At 50.5% G+C, this 20,722-nt stretch overlaps 1 protein-coding gene across 17 annotated transcripts in view; it reads right to left on the bottom strand.

The window, feature by feature from the left end:
• Positions 1–20,722, bottom strand: part of EPB41 (erythrocyte membrane protein band 4.1) — a 68,452-nt gene that overhangs the window by 35,128 nt on the left and 12,602 nt on the right. For 10 of the 17 annotated variants that reach the window (XM_072355387.1, XM_072355388.1, XM_072355390.1 and 7 more), the window contains exons 2-4: positions 5,803–6,227; positions 4,006–4,236; positions 1,521–1,625 (exon numbers count right to left, since the gene is read on the bottom strand). In XM_072355387.1, the coding sequence (XP_072211488.1) occupies positions 1,521–1,625; positions 4,006–4,059 (159 nt within the window). In that variant the 5' untranslated portion in view covers positions 4,060–4,236; positions 5,803–6,227. Of the gene's footprint in view, positions 1–1,520; positions 1,626–4,005; positions 4,237–5,802; positions 6,245–20,582; positions 20,711–20,722 lie in introns of those variants that run through there. The other 7 variants (XM_072355380.1, XM_072355379.1, XM_072355383.1 and 4 more) reach the window with 2 other exon arrangements.

Genomic DNA, 20,722 nt, shown 5'->3' with positions numbered 1-20,722 from the left:
CCCCCATCAGGATGAACCAGGCTTCAAGCGAGCAGCTTCCTCTGCACTGGAGTTAAAGCATACATAGCAGCTTTACCTTCCTGCACTCTCAGCCCTGATGCACTGATCTGACAGAGCTATCTGTTTTCTGTCTCTACGGTTAAAAAGCTGCACAAGCTCCTGAGCTCAGGTCAGGCAGCACCCAGAGCCAGCAGGGCAGCTTGCTGCCTGTGGCACAAACACAGCTTTGTTTTGCCTGCCTATTAAAAGTACATACTTTCAATTATTTAGTCCTTTAATAACAAATACATCTTGAAGCCGTTGCAAACTGGCCCAACAGGGATGCTATAGGTGAAGCAAGGGAACAGTCAGAGTGTGGACTGATGAAACTGCTCTGAAGGACATAAAAGTGGCCCCTTGTTTCCAATTTAGCACATTTCTGGCTAGCTTCATTAAACAGACCTTGAGTAATTGCTCCAGTTAAAGTGTAACCAGGGGTTTAAAAGATAAGACACTGCTCCGGTCCAACCAACCAGAGTCCTTAAACCAAAACCATTTGAGGAAGAATTCGGTATGAAAAGGCCTCAATTCAATCCCACCAAATGCTGACAGTAGTGCCAAGGCAGCCAGCTGGTGCTCTGTACCCCTGTCATGTTTTCCCTTTTCAAAGGCACAGCACTCGCAGATAAGGGACACACATACAGTTTGCTGCTGCAATTCCTAACAGCTCTTAGGGATTTGTGACTTCCTGCTGGGAATATACCAAAACAATTAGAAAAAAACAAACACACACCAAAATCCCCAGCCTCAAATCTTAGCCCAGGAGTCCCCCCAGGCACCACCAAGGGTGTGTTTTAGGCTGGCACATTGAAGCTGAATCTGCGCTGGGAACCAGCAGCTGCTGCAAGTTCACCCGCTGTACATTCTAAGCCTTGATTCACTCCCACTCTCCTGCCCGTGTTCCCATCACAAAAGTGATAAAGCTACCAGCATAACTCAATGTTATCATTCAAAGAATGCACTGAACCACTCGTTATTAACAGTGGCTACATTTGCTGGTGCTGCTCTGGAGGAGGAGGACACCAAGAGTAAAATAAATCCAGCATGAATTCAAAGCCCGGGATTGTTACTGAAACAAGAGGAAGAGGAGTCACAAGTCAGAGGAGGAACAGGAAAAACAAACCCAAAGCCTCTGAACACCACAGCCCAGCTCTGCCCCTATTTAAATGAACTCCATGCAATGACTCCTCTGTGCCCAAAGCAAAGCAGTCACACTCCTGCTGATAGCTCTGTGCCTTCCATGAACACAGGCTCAAGGACTGAAGTGCCCTGCAGTGTGTCAGCGTTTAGCTCCATCTAATACCATCTAAGCAGAGCTAACCTCCTCCTCAAGTAGCAATACAAAAAGCCCTTTTAGTCCTTTCTCAGCGAGGGGATCAAAAGTAGTTTTAAGAAGAGCATCAGCAGCTTATGCATCCCCACCTCCTTGGAGGATAGCTTTGCAAAGAGCTGAATCCACCCATAAAAGAGCAACTTCTTACCCTGGAGGTAGGCATGTCCCATATGGCCAAACCAAAATAGTCTTCTTCCAGGAGATTAAGGTGGTCACAGACTTTTTTAAGCAGATCCTGCCCCTTGGCATGTTTCTGCAAAGACACAGAAGAGACACCATAGGACAGGCTGCTTTTTGTCTGCAGAACGGCAACAGAATCAAACAGTAGACACTACAAAGAAAGGTGAAAAGCGTCGACTAGCTTGAAATCAGGATCTCAGACAACCAAGAGCTGATTAAACCTCAGCCAATGTGAGACACTAAGCTGCCACAGCCCTCCATGACAAACCCCCCTTTGGAGACAGTCTGGCTCAGCAGCTTCATGAAAGACTCAGTGGCTCAGAACAAAAGGCCATCATTTCCACAGCCATTTCCTCAGCCCCATCTGCTGATGAAACCTACCTTCCCTGTTTTTTGCCTTACGCACCGAAAGCTGCTTTGCACTCAACTCCTTGCCTCCAGAAACACTCTTTGAATATCTCCATCTACTCTTTTTTCTGTTTCCAAAATCCTACAGAAGCCACGTGAATGAGCTGGCCATGGGAACTGATACCCTTTTAGTCCAAAGCGTGAAGAAAAACATCCCTAAAGGCACAAAACTATGGTAACCAAAAGCAGCAAATTCTATTGGAGGATCTGGTAAAAGAAAGTGCAGTTCCAGTGACGCCAAATAAGCTTTACTAATGCATCGCTTGTGCTGGCATCTCCCCTTTTAGTCATATTTGCATGGCAACTGATCAAAGACCACAGCCGGGTTTTATTCCAGCCCTGTAAGGCTGTTAGCACACACACTGCAGCTCTACAGTTAATGCACTTCGTGTGTTAGCCTGGGATATTTCTCAAGGAACTGGCACTTGAAGACATGTTGGAATTAAAAGCTTTCTACGGCTGTCAGCTGGAAGGAACGTCTGAAAGCACTTATTCTCTTCGAATAAAGGCACTGGTGCTGGCCTTTGCCTACACTTTTGCAATTCCTTCTCAATTAAGGCTTGAATTCTCAACATTCTAGATTAGAATTACAGAATAGTTGGCTTGGAAGGCACCTTACAGCCCCCCATGCCCCAAGCTCTGCTGTGGGCTGGCTGCTCCCCAACAGCTCAGGCTGCCCAGAGCCCATCCAACCCAGCACTGAGCAGCTCCAGGGATGGGGCACCCACAGCTCTCTGGGTCAAGGCATCACTGCCTGTGGATTAAGAAATTATCCTCCCATCTAACCCAAATCTCTCCTCTTTCAGTTAAAAGCCATTTCTCCTTGTCTGCCTGCGTGAATGGTCTCTCCCTTCATTATAAGCTCCCTCTAAGTACGCAAATGATGCAACGAGGTCTCCCCAGAGTGTTTTCCAAACAAGCCCAGATTCCTCAGCCTGTTGTCTTTGAAGGAGAGATGCTCCAGCCCTCTATGAGATGATACAGGCATTAAAGCCAAGGCGACTCGTGTATTCACGAGCTGCTCATCAATAGCAGCCACTGCCTATCCGCTGCTCTGAGCCCACTGCCACGCTGTGCACATGCAACATGGCTGTGCCACACCAGCACAGCAAAGGAGCTGCCAGCACCACCCTGGCAGACAGCAGGTGTCTTTTTTGGGGGGGCTCCACATGAAATCCCCAACAAACCCCCAGTGTCGCAGCAATGCTCCGTGCTGATCCTGCTCAGCAACAATGGCTGTGCTGTTACACAAACCGCCAGCACTGACCTACTTGCCCAGGATCACCCGAGGTGACGTTCCCACAAGGAGCCCTGTGCCCAGATACCTTTTAGCTAGTGGGACGAGGAAAACAAGCTGGTGGATGAGTGCTCCACTGGTGAGTGCCCTGTTATTAATATTCTGGGCGAGCACTTCAATACTGAAATAGGCATTTCTGCTCGCTTTTTATTGCCCTGACAGCAAGGCAGCCCAGCGAGAGAACGCACAAAATAAAGCAGAATAAAAAGCTCTTAGCACTGCTCTAAGTCACCATAATGATTTTAAATTGTTTACTGCAAACATATTCAAACCCTGAGCTAAATGCAGCTTGTTCTTCTTTACATCCAAGCTACGGGAGATAGCCAGCAGCCTGATAGTCAGAGGCACTGTGGGTGAACAGAATAGCACAGATTAACATGACAACACATTTTATTCAGATGAAAGAGGCAGAAGATATTTAGACAATCCCAACGCGGCACAATAAACTGAACTCTTGTCTGGTATGAAAGTGAGAGAGAAGATGAGCAGCAAGAGGGGTAACATTCGTCTAAACTTCCTCCCACCTTTAACAACGAGGTGCCTGGAAATCACAGAAGAAACAAAACCAACTCCTTCATAACACACTGAATAAGTTATCACAGCTTACAGCAAGATGGTTGTGCAGTAAAAGCTGGTGTGCAACTCACTGGCAGCAAATCAGATCCCCATTAAATAGTGTTGGTGGTAGTTTTCAAGGAGAGGAGAAGTGAGAGGGAAACGAGAGGAAACAAACTCTGCATGTACTTACATCCACAGAACACTCAAAGATGGTGTCATCCAGCAAGACAACTTTGCAGTACATGTTTCTGTGTCTTCTTACGGATCTTTGGGCAGCTTTCAGATCCTTGTCTGCCTTGGGCTCTGCAGCCTCTGGCTTCAGCTCTGCCTTGGTGCTCTCCTCCTTCCCTTCACCTCCTTCCTTGCCCTCGAGGTCTTTGCTGTCGGGCTCCTGCTCCTCCCTCCTCTCCTCTTGCGCAGGCTGAAAACCCCAGCACATGCACACAGCCAGTTAGATGGGGCAAACAAAAACCCAGCCCGTGAAACAAGCACTGCACCCCTACGTTTGTTATCAGCCCAGATGCATAAACCCACAACCTGGAGTGAGCTGGGCAACAAGCGCACTGAGCAATGGTAATTTGTACAGCGCTTCAAGTCATTCTCTTCGTTTAACAGATGATGTAAAAACAAAAAGGGGTCGATTAGAGAAACTGGGGCAGGTTAGATCATGCCAATTTTCAGGCCACCAAAAGGGGAAGTTGCCTTTTGGCCCTGACAACCTCTCCCTTTGCCCACTGAAGCACTTTAGGAGCCAGTTTAAGTCACTCAAGTAGCAGAAAAGGACACAGTTTGGGAACAGAAGAAGGAAGGAAGTGTTGTTTTTTTTTCTTAAGCAGGTTAAATGAGTCCACAGCAGGCTCGGACAAGTGCTGGAAGTGCCCCATTGCAGCAGGAGCACGAGGCTGTGATGGAGGAAGGGAAAGCCAAACCCTGGTCTGAGCCGGTGGTGAGCTGTTAATTCAGCCCATGAAATCCCAGCCAGGCACAGCCGCACGCAGGCACTGCTGGCTGTGGTATTTAGACACTCAATAACGTCCACAAGCCGCTGACTTCTGTCCCAGCAGGGCTGGGATAATAGGGAGCAGGGAATCAAAGCCCGTAATGCCCGTCGGTCAGCATTTATCAAACAGGCAGCACCTCACAAATGCTTTCACGGCAGAAATATCTGCAGAGTGTCACAGTTCAAAAAGCCACCAACGTCAATCTGGAATAAGAACTAAAAAAAACACCAACAACCCAACCCTGAATGCTTCATCTGAAACAGCTCTTGCTAAAGGAAGGCTGTGGGTCTGCACTGTGGTCCCGGATTTTTTGCAACTCCAAGCAGCTACACTGGTATCCACAGAGCTACATCCACTCAAGATCCCACCAAGAAGTAAGAGAGGCCAACTGACTGCCTAAATGAATACCCAGCTGCTGCTTAGTGACTGTCTCACCCTCTCCCTCAGTTCCTACCATGCTCTGGCTGCTAGGGGCTGGGCTCAGCACACGTGCTGTGCAGAAATCCCTGTCTACACGATGCTTAAGTAGAAAATACTTGTATTTGGCAATTGCAGCAATGGCCCAGAATGAAGAGATGTCCCAAAATGCCACAGTTACCCCTCTTGGAGTGCAAGAAACCCTCCCACATGTTCACATTCCCTTGCAGTTCCCACCTTGTACCATTAACCTGCTTTTATTCTGCACACACCGAGGGCATCCAAATGAGAGATGCTGAGAATGATGAATTCAAACCCAAGTTGTTGAGGGAGTTTCCACACCTCAGCAGAGCACTGAGCCAGTGCAGGGTGTTTTAAGATCACTTTGAAGAGTGAGTAGTTGGCAATATGGTTTGATTGTGGAGCATGCTATGCAACACATGGAGATGACAAAGACACTTCTCAGCATCTCAGGGGTTTTTTTCCCTCTAGCTCACTGTTAATAGATAATAAATGTTCTATAATTCTGCCTAAGCAGACACACTGCCAGGCCAAGCAGGGTGTTTTACCTGTGTTTCTGCGCTGCTTAAGGAGTGAAGGTCAAGAGATGGATCAGTCTTCAGCTCCGGCTCAGGAGCTGCAATCGGGGCCTTAACCAGGATCTCCTCCTCATCAAGGTTGGCTCCTACCCCCGAGTCCTTCTGGTCCCCTCCGCCCTCCTTGGGCACATCGGTGTCTTTGTCCTCCTCAGACACCTGGGATTTAGGCCTCCTAAGAAAGGAGGAGAAGAGACGGGAGAGACCCCGGCCCTCGGAGGCACGGCGCTCTTTCCTGCCCTGCTCCTCAGCTGTGGGTGTGTTGCCGTTGGATGCCTTCTGCTTGGGCCCGGACCCCTGCTCTGGGGATGCTTCCTGCTTCTGTGTGTTGGCAGCCCCTTCCTCCTCCTTTGCCTGCTGCTGCTCCGAGTTCTCAGGGTCTGCCGCTGGGCTCTTCTCTGTTGTCATGGTGGTGCTGTAAGAGAGGTGTGAGAGGCGTCAAACACTGCAGACAGGAGTAATAGACACAACACTTTACCCACCACACCGCCCTGTCCTGCTGATTCCAGCCTACAAAATAAGGCAACAAATAACTCATTCAGCTTGTTTTGACAGAAAGCAGCTCTGTGGCTGCTCGCCCATGTATCCTTCACCACTTGGACACCACATCTACAGCAAGAATGGTTAAAATCTGGGAACAAGGCAAAGGGGAAGCAGAGCCCACATGGTCATCCTGAGGTCCGCTCCCTCGTGAGTCCCCTTCCCCTCTTGCACAGTGCCTGGATGCACAGCAGACCAGGACACAGACGTGATGAGATGTTCTTCTTCCTACCAAGCCATGTGAAAATCCCTCATGGCCCACAGGGGCTCACAGCACTGCAGCATCCCCCTACCCAGCTGCTGCTTGAGACAAAGCCCACCCAGCCAACAGGAGCTGTTTTTAGGTCAGGAGTTTCATGCCCACCTGTGTTGCTCACACAGTCCCTGAAACGGGCTGCAGAACCTCAAAATGATCTAAAAATGGGGGTGGTGCACAAATACTTACAAACACCACCCTGCTCGGCACAAGGCAGACCCAAAGAGGCCGAAAGCACTTTGGGATTCATGAGACCTCTGCGTTGCGCCATCAAGCATCTGAAAAATTTAAGACTAAAAGGCTTCCAAACAATCTCCATAATGGAGAGCAGATTTCTTCGGAGCTGTGTTATTAAGCTGATGCAATGTTTATTTCAACTTTAGCCTGGGCTGTTGACACAGAAAGATGGAAATCACATGCGGGGAATATCTATTTAAGGTATAAAGAGGCCCTAAAATAATCATGCTTTAGAGAGGATAGAACTAATCTTTGTGCGCTGCATCACATGTATCTGCAGCAATAAATTGCCACTGCTTACGCAGAGCAAATAGCATATAATCCAATACGCCTCCCAATCCCCCCAGCCCAAACCTCAGCACACAAACATTTCCACAGAGCACAAACTTAAGAAACACGTTAAGATGTCGCCTTCCTACATCTCGGTGCAGCCAACAGTTTTAATTCAGCTCTGACCAATTGCCAAAATAAACAAGAGTGCTTAAAAGACAAAAAGCCCTCCCAGCTTTCCAAAGCTCCCTAACCCTGCATTTAATGCAAAAGCTTAATGTTATTGCTAAAGCTGTGGTTTATAACAAAGCAGCATTAGGGACCTGCTCTGGCTTTCCTTCCCCAGTAATGCACAATTCAGCAATGCTGCTTTTCCATAAGGGAATCCTGGCAGCCCACTGGGCCTGTGGGCAGCAGAAATGTAACCGTGGCATTTGGGACAGGATCTCTAAACCCCCTAAATTCCATCCCCCATTCCATCAACCTGAGCTGGTGACCAACAGGTTGGCCATAAGACATCAGTGACCAAGAAAACCAATGGGATCCTGGGATGCAATGAAATGAGTGTGGCCAGCAGGGAGATGATCCTCCCCCTTTACTCTGCCCTGGCCAGGCCACATTTAGAACACTGCGTGTTCTAGTTCTGGGCTCCCCAGTTCAAACAAGATAGGGATCCCCTAGGAGGACTCCAGCAGAGGGCCACAAAGATGATGAAAGACCTGAAGCATCTTCCTTGTGAGGAAAGGCTGAGCGACTTGGGTCTGTCTGTTCACCTCTGAAAGAAGCCTTGCAGGAGTTTGTTTTTGGCTGTTCAAGAAGGCCGTGGAGTCCCAATGTAAGGTCAGCCAGCTCCCTGCCATGCTGCAGGACTGCCCCATGCTAAGCACGCAACAAACAGCTGTGCACCTGCTGCCCAGTTGCTGCTTCCCTCTGTGTTTATTGTGAATAAATGCATTTATAAGCACCATTACCAAAAGACACATCTGAAGTGCTCTGCTGTCTCAAAAAGAAAAAGGCAGAATCATGGCTCTGGAAATCAGGAGCAAAGGAAGAGGACAGCAGAAGAGAAGCCTCAGTAAGGTGGTAAACAAGACAGCCTCCAAACAAACACTTCCTCTGGATGTAGCTTTCTCTTTTTAATCACTAACATCTCTGGAAACAGCCCCTTTGACTGCCTGGCTTTCAAAGCAGCTACAACTGCTCCCAGCGTCTAAAGGTGGGACCGGCCAGAGCCCAATAAACATCCCCACATCTTTCCTCTGTCCCCCAGGAATGGCGTCAGAGTTCAGCTCCCCTCGGCCAAATCCCCCTCCCAGGGCAGGGGATGTGGAGATGGGCACGTAGGAGCACTTCCCTTCCCTGCCCTTCCCAATAAACATGGAATCGTGGCAGTGAGCCACCAGCACCGCTAACCCAAGGAGTGCACTCGAGCATCTTGCTCTAAGAGCTGAGCCCTGCCTGGGCTGGCAGCAGCCTCCCTCCCTTTCAAGTTGGATGCTCAGAAATGCTCTCAAGATCTCAACCCAAAGCAACGAAGCGAGACACACAACCAAGAGGCTGCTTGAGCCCATTCCTTCTATATTTGCTCAACGGCATTTCGTTCCCATGCAGGATATCTACAGCAAGACTGACACGAAGAGCCCGGTTCCTGCTCTGCTTATTTAGGCAAAAAGTGGGTTTTAAATATATTTTCTCCATTGCTGTTCCACCAGGTTTTCCACCTTTTGTGTGACACTGGATGCAGAAGGACTCGTTCCTTCTGGTTTTGCATTCGGAAGCACCACGCTGCTCAGCTGTTCTAACTGCCATACTTGTCACTGATGGGTTTGGAGGGGGGTTTCTGATCTAGTGGAAAAGGGCATTTTATGCGACAGAAACACACAAAGCACAGAAGAACTCAGACATGGTCCCATGCTGCCTTTAGGGATTGCAGAGTAAATGCCTCACTAGCAAAGCATTCACGTATGGATCTGTATTTGAGCATTTCTAAGTTTATCCAGGTTTTGATATGATGCTTGGTAGCGTTTGGTGAGCAGAGAGGGGGTATCCCCCATGCAATAAATAACTGCTCTTGCAAAACATAACACCTTTGATTAGAGGCACAGTTAACACGGGCATCTCCTATCTGTTGGCTTCTGGTGCTGATGCTTTGGGTCCTGAACAAAAGGGATGCCTGCAGTAATATGAGATGGGGGGGGGATCTGCCTGGGAGCACAGGGAAAGCAGCCACAACACAGATGGCACATTGGAACCGCCCGGATTTAATTCTCACCAGACCAGCCCTCATAATCTACTGTATGTCAGCAGCACCGTTCCCCTCTTTCATCTTCTGGGAGCCTAGAGCTTTCCTATTTAAATGAGGGCAAAAAATAGTAGCTTACCATCTGCTGGAAGCAAATCATTTATGTCGAATTGAAGACCAGGCTTAAACAATGACCTGACTAAATGGAGCAGTAAGTGCATTACAACAGAGCAGAGCTGGAGCCCCTCCCCTATATCCTCAGAAGCCCTCCCAGATGCTGCAGCCCTGGACGTCACCATGCAGGAAGTCATGGGCTCAGCTCATCAGCAAAGCACTGAAATTTAAATGAAAACACGTGTGTGCTTCCTGTCAACAGGGATGGCTCCTGAAAGGCCGCCCGCTTGGGATGTGTTAGGGGAAACTCGCTTGAACTTGGAAGAGATGGACCAAAAAGCGAGCAGCCTGTGGATGGATTCCTTGCAGAGGCCACCAGCACCATCAGACTGCTTCCTAATGCTGCAAGACATTAGCAGGTTGGCACCTTGCTAACAGAACTGATGCCATTCTGCCTTGAGTGCTGCAGCTCGCCCCACGCAGCAGCAAGTCTGCAAAGCACCCAATCCCCTGCAATGGAAGCAACCAGCACAGCTTGGGAGCAGCTGTTGCACTGTTAACCCTGCAGCCCTATCTGCCAAAGGAAGGGAGGGGCTGAGCACCCACCCCCACCCAGCACAGCCCCAGCACCCATGCCTGTGCCTGCAGATAGCACCCAGTCCTGCAGAGCACGGCACGCACTGCACGGGGCCAGAACCCAAATCTCAGCATATAAAAGCACCCTGGTCTCCCAAAGCAAGTTACACAGAAATGAGCAGAGATCTCCAGTGGCTGAATAGAAAGGTTTGCTATGCATTATTCAAGAGGGTTTTTCTTCCCTATGTTTACCACAGAATGGCTTAGGTTGGAAGGGACCTTAAAGACCACCTAGTTCCAAACCCCTCTCCATAGGCAGGGCTGCCCACCTCTAACTCAGGCTGCCCAGCAGAACACTGCTCATTCAAACCCTGCACTGTGCACTCCCAGCATCACAAAGAGCCCAAACTTAGACCATTTCAGAAGGACACTGCCAACATCGCTGTTACACACTGTGCATCCTCAGCACACACTCAGAAACTCAGGGCTGCCTCAACAACACCCACCCATACCGTTTGTGATGACCCAAAGTCAACCCTCCCCATAGGGTGGCTTCACAAACTGGAAAGCACAGAAGGTCCTGCTGGCATCTCAACACCTCCTGCACAGCGTGACCCCCCTCTTGCAGCCCTCCACATCCTCACCTGCAAGCCACATCCCACCAGAACCAGCAATTCCATCACTTGCATGCAATGCAAGGCAGTGGGCACCGCAGCTCTTCAATAGTGCAGAGAAGAGCCGGAGCTTGAGCATCCCAGTGGCCCTCTGCCCCACTCACAGAAATCAAAGCAGCCATTAAAGATATTTTCCTGAGCTCAATAGCCAATTACACACACATTACAGAACGGCTCAGCCCTGCCATTCCCCCCCAGAGCTTCTCTTTTCGACACTGTTTATGGCTGAGGCAGAACCACCAGAGCAGACACTTGGCCTTGCAAGTCATTTCACCAGGGTGTTTGTTTGTTTTGCCACCCTGGCAGTGAAATCAGGCAGCTTTCCCTCTTAATCCCCTTAATTAGGGGTACGCAGCAGTTTTCATTCCTTAATTACATGCATCGACACATCTGATGCAACACATTTGCAAACAACCATTTGCACTGAGGATGGCTTTGAATCAAAATTGCCGTCGTTTCCCACCCTGCTCCGTGCTGCTGACAGCACAAGACGTCAACCAGCTTTTCCAGCTTTAAAAAGGACTCATTTAGACACAGCTCCGAGAACCCGCGTGCAGTTTTCATTTAATAATCACCTGTTCTTCTAGCGGGTTTTAAGGTACTCGGTGGCCACAGCAGTGAAAAACCACCATGGGTCTGCCCAGCGGAGCAGAGCACAGCTCTAAGTTGGCAGAGGTAAAGCTACAGTTCCAGGCAGCATGCTCAATGCTGACACAAGGCATAGAGGGACACCTTCACATCCAGCTCCGTTACAGCTGGACGAGGCACACTTCATTGCAGTAGCTCAGCTGTCAGGAATCCCTTTGATCCTCCAGGAGGGCACGAGCACAAGATAATGATGCTGACACCTTCTGCCTGCCCATAGGGCCATTAGGGCTGAGTCCACGGGGTGCCCGTGATCACCTGCTTTGAATTATTGTGCCCACCACTGCCCTAATGCACTAATGGCTCACGGGGACGCAGCAGCTGGGCTCCAGCAGGCAGACTGCTGCATTGGCCACAGCAAACAGCAAGCAGGACGTGAAATATCACCTTGGGGGGAAGAGAGAGCATAGAATAAAACAAATAAAGAGCACGGCACTGCAGATGTTTTGCACTGCTGGAGAGCACTGGAAGCCTCCTCCATCCTCTGCACAGCACCGCTCTGCTCACCTCCTGCACAGCCCTCTGGCTCACAGATGTTGCAATCATTTGCATGGGGGAAATGTGCACAAATGTTGGTTTCTTGGAACTACAGAAAAGGAAGCTGCGCTCACGCTGAGCACTTGCAGGGGCAGAGTTACAGACACATTCTGCACCCACATGACAGGGCTGTTTGCTGCCACTTACAGCTGCTGCCCTGCTTTGGGTGCAATCTGGGGCTGTATGGGAAGCACTCAGCCTAACGTGGGTTTTGATGCTAGGGCAGGCACTGATATCAGCACTGCTGCTGCATCTGAGCAGTTCTCGAGCAGCTTTGTTACTCCTTCAATTCCCCTCCTGGCAACCCAGCACAGCAGGAGGGCACACTGGCACTAAGCACCACACCAGCACTCCTCGATGGCCTCTGCATTTCTAAACAGCGCACTGCAGTGACTGCATCTCCAGCTAAGCTCAATTCTGCTGCTGATCCCAATGCCCCTCCATGCAGGAATCCAAAGGCTGCTCTGTGAGATGCACTCAAACACTCCTCCTCCCATCCTCACATTCAGCTGCACTCATCCTGCACCAGCACAGCTGCTCTGCTTCTCTCTCGGGCAATTAATTGTCCCTGGCTTTGTCTCCCCACTGAGCTTTCCCCATTCCCTCTGCATCTCTCCACCCCCCGCCTTTCTCCCCCAGCTTCTCCATTTCACTTTACATTAAGCACTGCACCAGCAGCCCGGTGTCCCTGAGTGCATTAAAGAGAACCTCAGTGCAAAGGCAGACATTTGCAGGCAGACCACAGGCGTGCACCAAGGAACCTGGGGCACAGCTTTGAAGTTGAAAGCGGCTTTCCCTGCTCTCGTGGTGTGAGGCTGAGATGCTCCTAACAGCAGCAGATAACACACAGCTCTTGAAACGGGGCAATATTAAACAAACAAGTAAAATAAAGAAGCGAAACCAAACAGACCGCAGCAGGTTTAGTTTAGTATCTCCCCATCAAAATACATCATCGTGGTTACAGTCAGCAGAGACTTTCTGGATGGCTACGGGGTTCTGCGTGCTCACTTCATTGAATCATTATGGTTGGGAAGGACATCAGATCAGCAGGTCCAACCCCAACCCATCCCTCCATGCCCATAACCACATCCCTCAGTGCCACATCTCTATGGTTCCTGAATAGAGGATGGAGGCTCCACCACCCCCTGTGCAGCTGTTCCATTGCATTCCCACTATTTTGGAGAAGACATTGTTCCTAACACCCATCCTGAACCAGCCGTGGCACAACTTAAAGGCCATCGGCCTCTCATCCATTCAACATCCTGTTGACATACATTCAAGCCAGGTCTCACAATAACCCTACCCAAAGCGTGCACGCTCGCATTCACGCGCCCAACAGCACAAAGGCAGCGTGGAGTGTTTGGTTTGAGAAGTTCTGCTTATTTTTCCCTTTTTTAACATTTCAACCCCAGTTGTGCAACTGCCTCTTGCCCAACAGGAGCCTCACAGCCCAATGCCTCTTGGGCCAGCTGAGAGTCATATCTACAGGGACCCAGAGCAGCTCCAGGATGGATCGTGCACCAAACCCTGCAGGAAACGAAGAGCAGACACTGCTCTCATCATTTGAAACCTACTGGTCCCGTGCAGCTGACAGCAGTGCTGGAGGCAGAACCCCACGTGCCCCATCTGCACCAGACACACGGCCGGCGCTTCTCACCGACAGCGGAGCCTGCAGAACAATATTGCTGAAATCCACATTCATGGAGCACAAGAGAGCAAAATGCCACACAAATCCTCTTTTCTGCAAGCTCTGTTGGTATCATTGTTAGGGACAGAGCTGCGATGAGAAGAGCCTTCAAACGACGCCAGGGCGAAAAGGTGAAGAGAGCAAAAAGCCAATGTGATCTCACCCGTCTCCACCAGACAGATGGCCCATGCAAGCTGCCTCGCTGTCCTCCAACAAGCGCACCCTTAAGCTTCCTCCTTTGCATTTTCTCATAAGCAATGGCTTCAGGTTCTCTTTATAAACTGCTGCTGAAAAGAAATGGTCACTTGTTCCCTGTTAGAGGTTCAGTGAGGTGACAATAATCAACACGCTCGCAGTGCACAGCAAGGAGCAGAGCTGAGCAGGCATTGCTCTGTGCAGCTGCAGGAAGGATGGCTTTGCTGCCTGAAGAGGGAAAAGTAAAGAAGCACAATGAAAAATGGACATTTCCTCAACGTGCTGATCTCTGGTTAGGAACTGCTCACCAAATGCACTTCAGTATGTGCATGGACAATCCAAGTTGGTTTCCAATGCTCAGTGCTGCAGAAACTGCTCCAAAGTGAATTAAACCTCCTTCCTTAAGGACATTCCACTACCTTATCCCTAACAGAGGGTGATGCTTCTGAACCTGGATGAGCACAGCTCCGTTTCAGCACTGTTGGGCTCCTTGCTGAAGCACACAGTGAGTTCCAGCACAGAGCTGGGATTTACCCTTCCCGGGCATCTCACCTGCTGCCATCACACTTCTGAGCCTGTTTATTTAACCATGCTCCTACTCTTAAGCTCCCATCCAATTACTGCTCCCAATTACTCAGCACTCAAGAGCCTACATTAATTACAGAGCACACCCCGGATCGCGGGCGGCACAACGCAGTTAGGAGCTCCACTTGCAATGAGCCCATGGATGAGATGAGCCTCTCCTCTGCAAAACGACAGAGATCTGTGGGACAGGAGGGACACAGAGCACTAAGTGAGCTCCTGTTCAGCCAGGGATGGGCAGCATCTGAGCTACGTGGAGCTGGAGCTGTTTTGGGACAGAGCACAATGCCTTCATCAGCACATTGCCTGCTGCCATTACCACTGCAGGGAGGTATTCTGCAACTTGCATTGCTCAGACCCTGCTTAAAAATAGGCAACTGCCACCCAAACAGAACCCCTCTGGGGCCAGCAGACCAGCCCATCACATGGGTGTATCATAGAATCATAGAATCATAGAATTACTCAGGTTGGAAAAGACCTTGAAGATCATCAAGTCCAACCGCAGCCTAACCAGTAGCCTATCTCTTAAAAAACAACCACAAAACAATACCACAACAACAACCTCTGCTAAATCATATCCCTGAGTACCACATCCAAGCGACTCTTAAACACATCCAGGGATGGCGATTCAACCACCTCCTTGGGGAGCCCATTCCAGTACCTAACCACCCTTTCTGTAAAGAAGTTCTTTCTAATATCCAACCTAAACTTGCCTTGGCGCAACTTGAGGCCATTTCCCCTCGTCCTGTCACAAGTCAGTAGTGAGAAGAGACCTGCCCCACTCTCACTGTAAGAACCTTTCAGGTACTGGAAGACAGCAATAAGGTCTCCCCTCAGCCTCCTCTTCCTCAGACTGAACAGCCCCAGCTTCCTTAGTCTCTCCTCATAGGGCTGATTCTCCAAGCCCTTAACAAGCCTCGTTGCCCTTCTCTGGACCTGCTCCAGTACCTCCATGTCCTTCTTGTGCTGAGGTGCCCAAAACTGGACACAGTACTCGAGGTGAGGCCTCACCAATGCTGAGTACAGGGGCAGGATGACTTCCTTAGTCCTGCTCACCACACCATTCCTGATACAAGCCAGGATGCCATTGGCCCTCTTGGCCACCTGGGCACACTGCTGGCTCATATTCAGCCGACTGTCCATCAGCACACCAAGGTCCCTTTCTGTCTGGGAGCTTTCCAGCCACACCTCCCCAAGCCTGTAGGGTTGCCTGGGGTTGTTATGACCAAAATGCAGGACCTGACACTTGGCCCTGTTGAAACTCATTCCATTAACCTTGGCCCATCGATCAAGTCTATCCAGGTCAATGTATCCCACACATCCCTGTTCACAAACATTCAACACCAAAGGTATCCTGCTATGCAGATGGCAAATGCCGTGCTGCTTTCTGCTCACAGTAAATGCAGATTGCAAATATGGTCATTGCAACCACACAGAGCCATAAGGGCTGTGCCAGGTACCACAGGGACTCACGGCTTGCATGACAAACCAGCCACTTACAGGCCAAATATCTGCACTGCTCCAAGTCCAACTGGCTTTCAGTTTGCACTTAGAAAACACAGTTCATTGCTTGGAGAGGCAGAGGCAGATTTTTCTGGACAAGCAACAGATTACAAGCCTTAGTTCTGAACCTGCTGCTAAACATGCTCATCAATGCCAATACCAATACACATAGATCATCTCTGAGTTATAATCCTTCACCTTAAGCTTATGCAAAGACTTGGGTTCGCCCTGACTGCTCCCATGAACCCTGCACCCTCCTGGGCTCTGTGACTCATTGCCAAATGCCTGCAGCATGCAAACCATGCACCCAAAGAGCAGCCTGCGACTGCACAACACCCAGGCAATGGGTGGGAAAGCAAATGCAACAAAGAGGCATCAAGCTCAGCCCAGAAATGCACACAAAAACCACACAGCGTCCAGTTGCTTCCTCCTGCAGTGATGGATGTGGCTGAGCTGGAGCTCATGGGTGTGCTGAGCCCTAAGGAGCAGCTGGCTGCATTTATGCACCACTTCCCAAATCCCAGATTTGGTAGAAAAGCTCGGGTGGTGTTTTCCAGCTGAAGGAGCACAAAAAACGTTCGTGCTTTTCTGCTTTAAACGAATGACAGCACGTCTCACAGGATGCTCTCAAGGAGTGATTCTGCTGCGGTGGATCAGGGCAGAGAGGGAGGAATTCCAGCACAAAGCCCACACTTGGCCAGAATCAGGTGAACCCATTTCCAAGCCGAGAGCCACTGTGCTTTATGGGGTCTGAACTGATGGATGGGACAGCAGAACGGCTTCAAGTTGCAATGGGGGAGAGGCAGGTTGGGTGTTTGGGGTGCTCCAGGGTTGCGGGGAGGTGGCACTGAGGGTTGTGGTTATGGGTATGGTGGGATGGGTTGGGGATCCTAAAGGTCGTTCCCAACCTCAGTGATTCTGTTGTATGATTTTCAGCCACATCCTGGGGGAGGGAAAGGAAGTGCACAGGCAGGAACAAACAGAGCAGAGAGTGCTGCACGTAAACACAGGAAGCGTTTGTTGAAGGGAGCAGTTAGGTGGGCAAGGGGGGAAACAGCACTCGAAACAAAACACATAACAACAGCCCCAGAGGAAAGCTCTCCTCTAGTGACACATGCATGCTGGAAACGGGATCAGGAGCAGCCATGGGCAGAGGAATCCAGCACACCCTTCCCATGTTGATGCCATCTCTCTCACTGTTCCTCCTTGTGACCCTTCCCCAGTGCCCATCCCTCAACAACATCAAATCACCAGTCAGAAACTCCCACAGACCAAAGGCAGCTGATCCTCATAATTAACTCTGCAAAGCAGAGCACCTGGAGGAGCTCCTTTCCAGCACATCTGAACACACCACAGGGCCTGGCTGCACGTGGGAATGAATGGAAGAGCAGCACTGAGCCTGGATTCTTCCCTCCCAAAGGAGCTTCTCTTCCTGGCTGTTTCTCCTCTCCAAGAAAGCAGGGAAGCCCTCAAAGCCTTCAGACTAGAGGTAGATAGAAACCAAACACCCAACAGACCTCGAGCTGAAAACACCCATTCTGTGTGCAGCCCAACTCCTCCCTGAGCCCCAAACGCTTCTGATTTGTACACAGATGAAAGTTATTTCTGCAGCTGCCAGCAGGCAGCCCACACTTCAGTTCTACACTCCCGGCTCTCGGTGTGTTCAGCCCGTGTGTCTCTCACCAGGTTCTCATTGCACACGCTTGCTTTCAAGTTGGCAGCTGGAGAGATAACAACAGAGAGGACTGAGGGTTGTTGGAGCAGCTCTGGGGCTCACTACCCCTGCTCCACGGCTGCACAAAACCCAACTGCAACAAATCCAAACTGCAACAAATCCTTGCTGCTGTCTTGCAAGCTATGCTAGACCTTCTTCCTTCAATGAGTTCAGGAGCTGGAAGGCAACAAGCAAGGCAGGGGGCTGCAGGAGGAGAACAACTCCCAGCCAAGGGTGGCAGGGTTCAGCTTGGCATGTTACCATCCCAGCAATGCCCAGCCCTCAGAGGGTGAAGGCCTTTCAAAGAGCATGCACCCATAGGAGGTGATGGAGGCGGGAGGAGCAGCCCTGCACCATCTTCTGCCTCCCAGGGTTCTACTCTGCAGCTCCGTTCCGCAGCCCGTGAGCAGCTTAGTCATTTATTTAACGAAAAGCTTTTAATTATCTCTCTCACACACACGCATGACGTGGGGCGGGGAAGGGGAGGATATAATCAGCCTACAACGGGTGACCTGCCTGTTCAAAGGAATTGTGTTTTTCATAGAAATTGCCAACTAGACCAAAGCTGCTGCTGTTAAGCTGTGCCCCGGGCTGCAAAGCTCCATCCGTGGTGGGCTCTGCTGCAACCGTAACTCATGCTGAGCTCATGCCTGGGGTTAAGCAGGGAGGCTTCTTCCAATGCACGTGCTGCAGGCTGCAGGCTGGGTGAAGGAGGTTTGCACCTGCTGGAAGCCGGGCTGATGCAGTGACAGCACACAGCACTCACTCCCAATGACAGATGGAAGGGAGAACTCTGCAGAGCAGTGAGCTCAGGGGCTGTGGGGGGCTCAGACCCCCTTGGCAGCAGCAGTTAGAATGCTGTGCAGGACAGCAATGGGGACGTGCTGCAGGGCGCGCTTGCTGCGGACACAACAACTACAGCAAGTTTGCACAGGAGCGTGTATCAGAATTGCAGCAAAACCCAACAGAGAGCAATTGCTCACACCCAGAGCACACACAGTTTCCCTCTCTGTGGAACTGCTGCATTAAAACAATAATAACAATTAAACTATAAAAATAAGGAAGGCATTGAGTGCAGAATGATGAGTATTTTGCTTCGATGCACAATGTCAGCAGCGTTACAAAAGCAAAATAAACAGCAAACAGGAGTAAACAACCGACTGAGCGTAAGGAAACTAATAATATTAATCTGGATTAACTGCAAGCCGTGGACGTTCCTACCTAATCCACCCGATGGACAGACACAAATCCCCACCACGCAGCATCCTACAGCTCCTGGTAACTTAAGGAAGCACAGAACTGATGGGAACAGAGCAACAGATGAGAAGAATAGAGCAGAATCTTGATGTGTGGCTGCCTGCTTAATCTACAGAGGATTACAACGAAAGCCAAGCGCCAGGAGAGCAGAACGAGCATTGCAAAACATCGCCGAGCCCCAACTGCGAGCTCCACTTGATACAGAAAGCACAGCATGGGGCTTCCAGCATGGGAAGGTGGGATAGCACAGACCCAGGTGAGAGCAGTGGGAGCGCTGGCACCTCTCCATGCTCTGAAAAGCTGCACTGGGAAGAAGTGCAGATGGGGAAGAGGAGGTAAATTCAGAAGTATCAAAGCACAAAGGGTGATGAAGAACTGCTATTCGCACCCATAGGACTGCTGTAGTACCCCCATGAAGGACCCCTTGCATTAAACCAATGCCTATAACTACTCCACTTTGTTGCCCTTTGCTGCCAGGAGCCCAGGACTCAGCAGAGAATCACAGCATCACCAAGGCTGGAATAGACCTACAAGATAAAGAGCACACACACATCTCCCACCTAACCCCCCCCATACACACACAGGCCACATCCCTACGCTCCCTTCAGAGCAGAGCAGCTGACATCCCGGGGCTCAATGCCTGCGAGCTGCTCAGCACAGCCACGCTTTGATCGCTAATGAATGAATTTGTAAACGAGGCTGCTCACCACGGAAACACAGCATCTATCAACCCCGCTCCGCATCCATTTCAATGTTTGCTCAGCAAGCAGCAAATGGAGAATCGGAACAGACACGGCGCGTTTTGCTGCTTTCCCCAAATCAAATGCTGTCAAGTTGCAAGCATCACCATCCAGAACTGCTAAGCTGGAGTGTAATTGGTAAAGCACTTCTGGGCTGGAGCAGCACACGGTGCTCAGAGAGGGGCAGCACAGAGCTCTCCCCCCCTCATCCCTCCCCAGTGCAGGTGCTGGGAAGGAGTGCTGCCCCCATCTCTGCTGCTGCACTCCAGGGAGGGATTTGGTGCACATTATGAGTGGGAATGCAATTGCTTCTGCTCTTCTAACCTGGATTGATGCAGGAGGAACTAAAAACCAAAAAATACTCGACATTTCTCTCTGTTCCATAAGTCTGATCCGGCTTTAAAAGTAAGAAGCCTTGTATCTCTCCCAAATTCAACCTCAGCAGCAGACGATGTTTGCCAGAGAACCCCAGAACACAGACAGCATCGGGCACTTTGCCATGTCAGCAGAAACTGATTGACCCCGCAGCCTTAATTCACACCAACCCACGGCAGAGATGCGCCCAGAGGCGCTCCAGGTTGGCACCATTTGCACACAACGTTCAATAAAAGCACCGTCTGCAAGCAGAGCATCCCCACTGCAACAACCACAACCACGTAGAGAACCTTGAGCGAGCTGCCAGTGCCGCCATGGCACAAAGAGCAGCTCCACGTCCACATGGGGCAGAACCTGGAGCAGCAGGGCAGCAGCTCCCACCCTGCAGGTCTCTCCCCTGGGGTCTCACAGGGATTATTTGATGCTCCTTATTGAAAAGTGAAACTAAAATCTGCCCTGGAATTGGGACAGCCTTTAAGAGCTGAGCTCTGTGCTGCCAGGCGTGCAGCTCTCAGCACACCAAGCTTTGGAGGGGAGGAAAAGGGGGGACCCTCCATGCAGCCCACCCCAAACCCACGGAGCAGGCAGCAAGTGCAACACATCACGCACCTCCCCGCGACGTCAGCTCCCTCCCAGCCCTTCTAACACCGCAAACCTCGCATTGCCTACGAGAAAAGCCAGCAGCAGCGCTGTGCTGCAGGTGCACCGCTGGGACCTCCATCCACCTCGGCAGCCCCAACAGCAAGTGC

This window comes from Excalfactoria chinensis, chromosome 22 (assembly GCF_039878825.1).
Source record: "Excalfactoria chinensis isolate bCotChi1 chromosome 22, bCotChi1.hap2, whole genome shotgun sequence".
NCBI classification, from domain to species: domain Eukaryota; kingdom Metazoa; phylum Chordata; class Aves; order Galliformes; family Phasianidae; genus Excalfactoria; species Excalfactoria chinensis.
The sequence above is the reverse complement of the archived record's forward strand: the minus strand, read 5'-3'. Positions and strand labels throughout refer to the sequence as shown.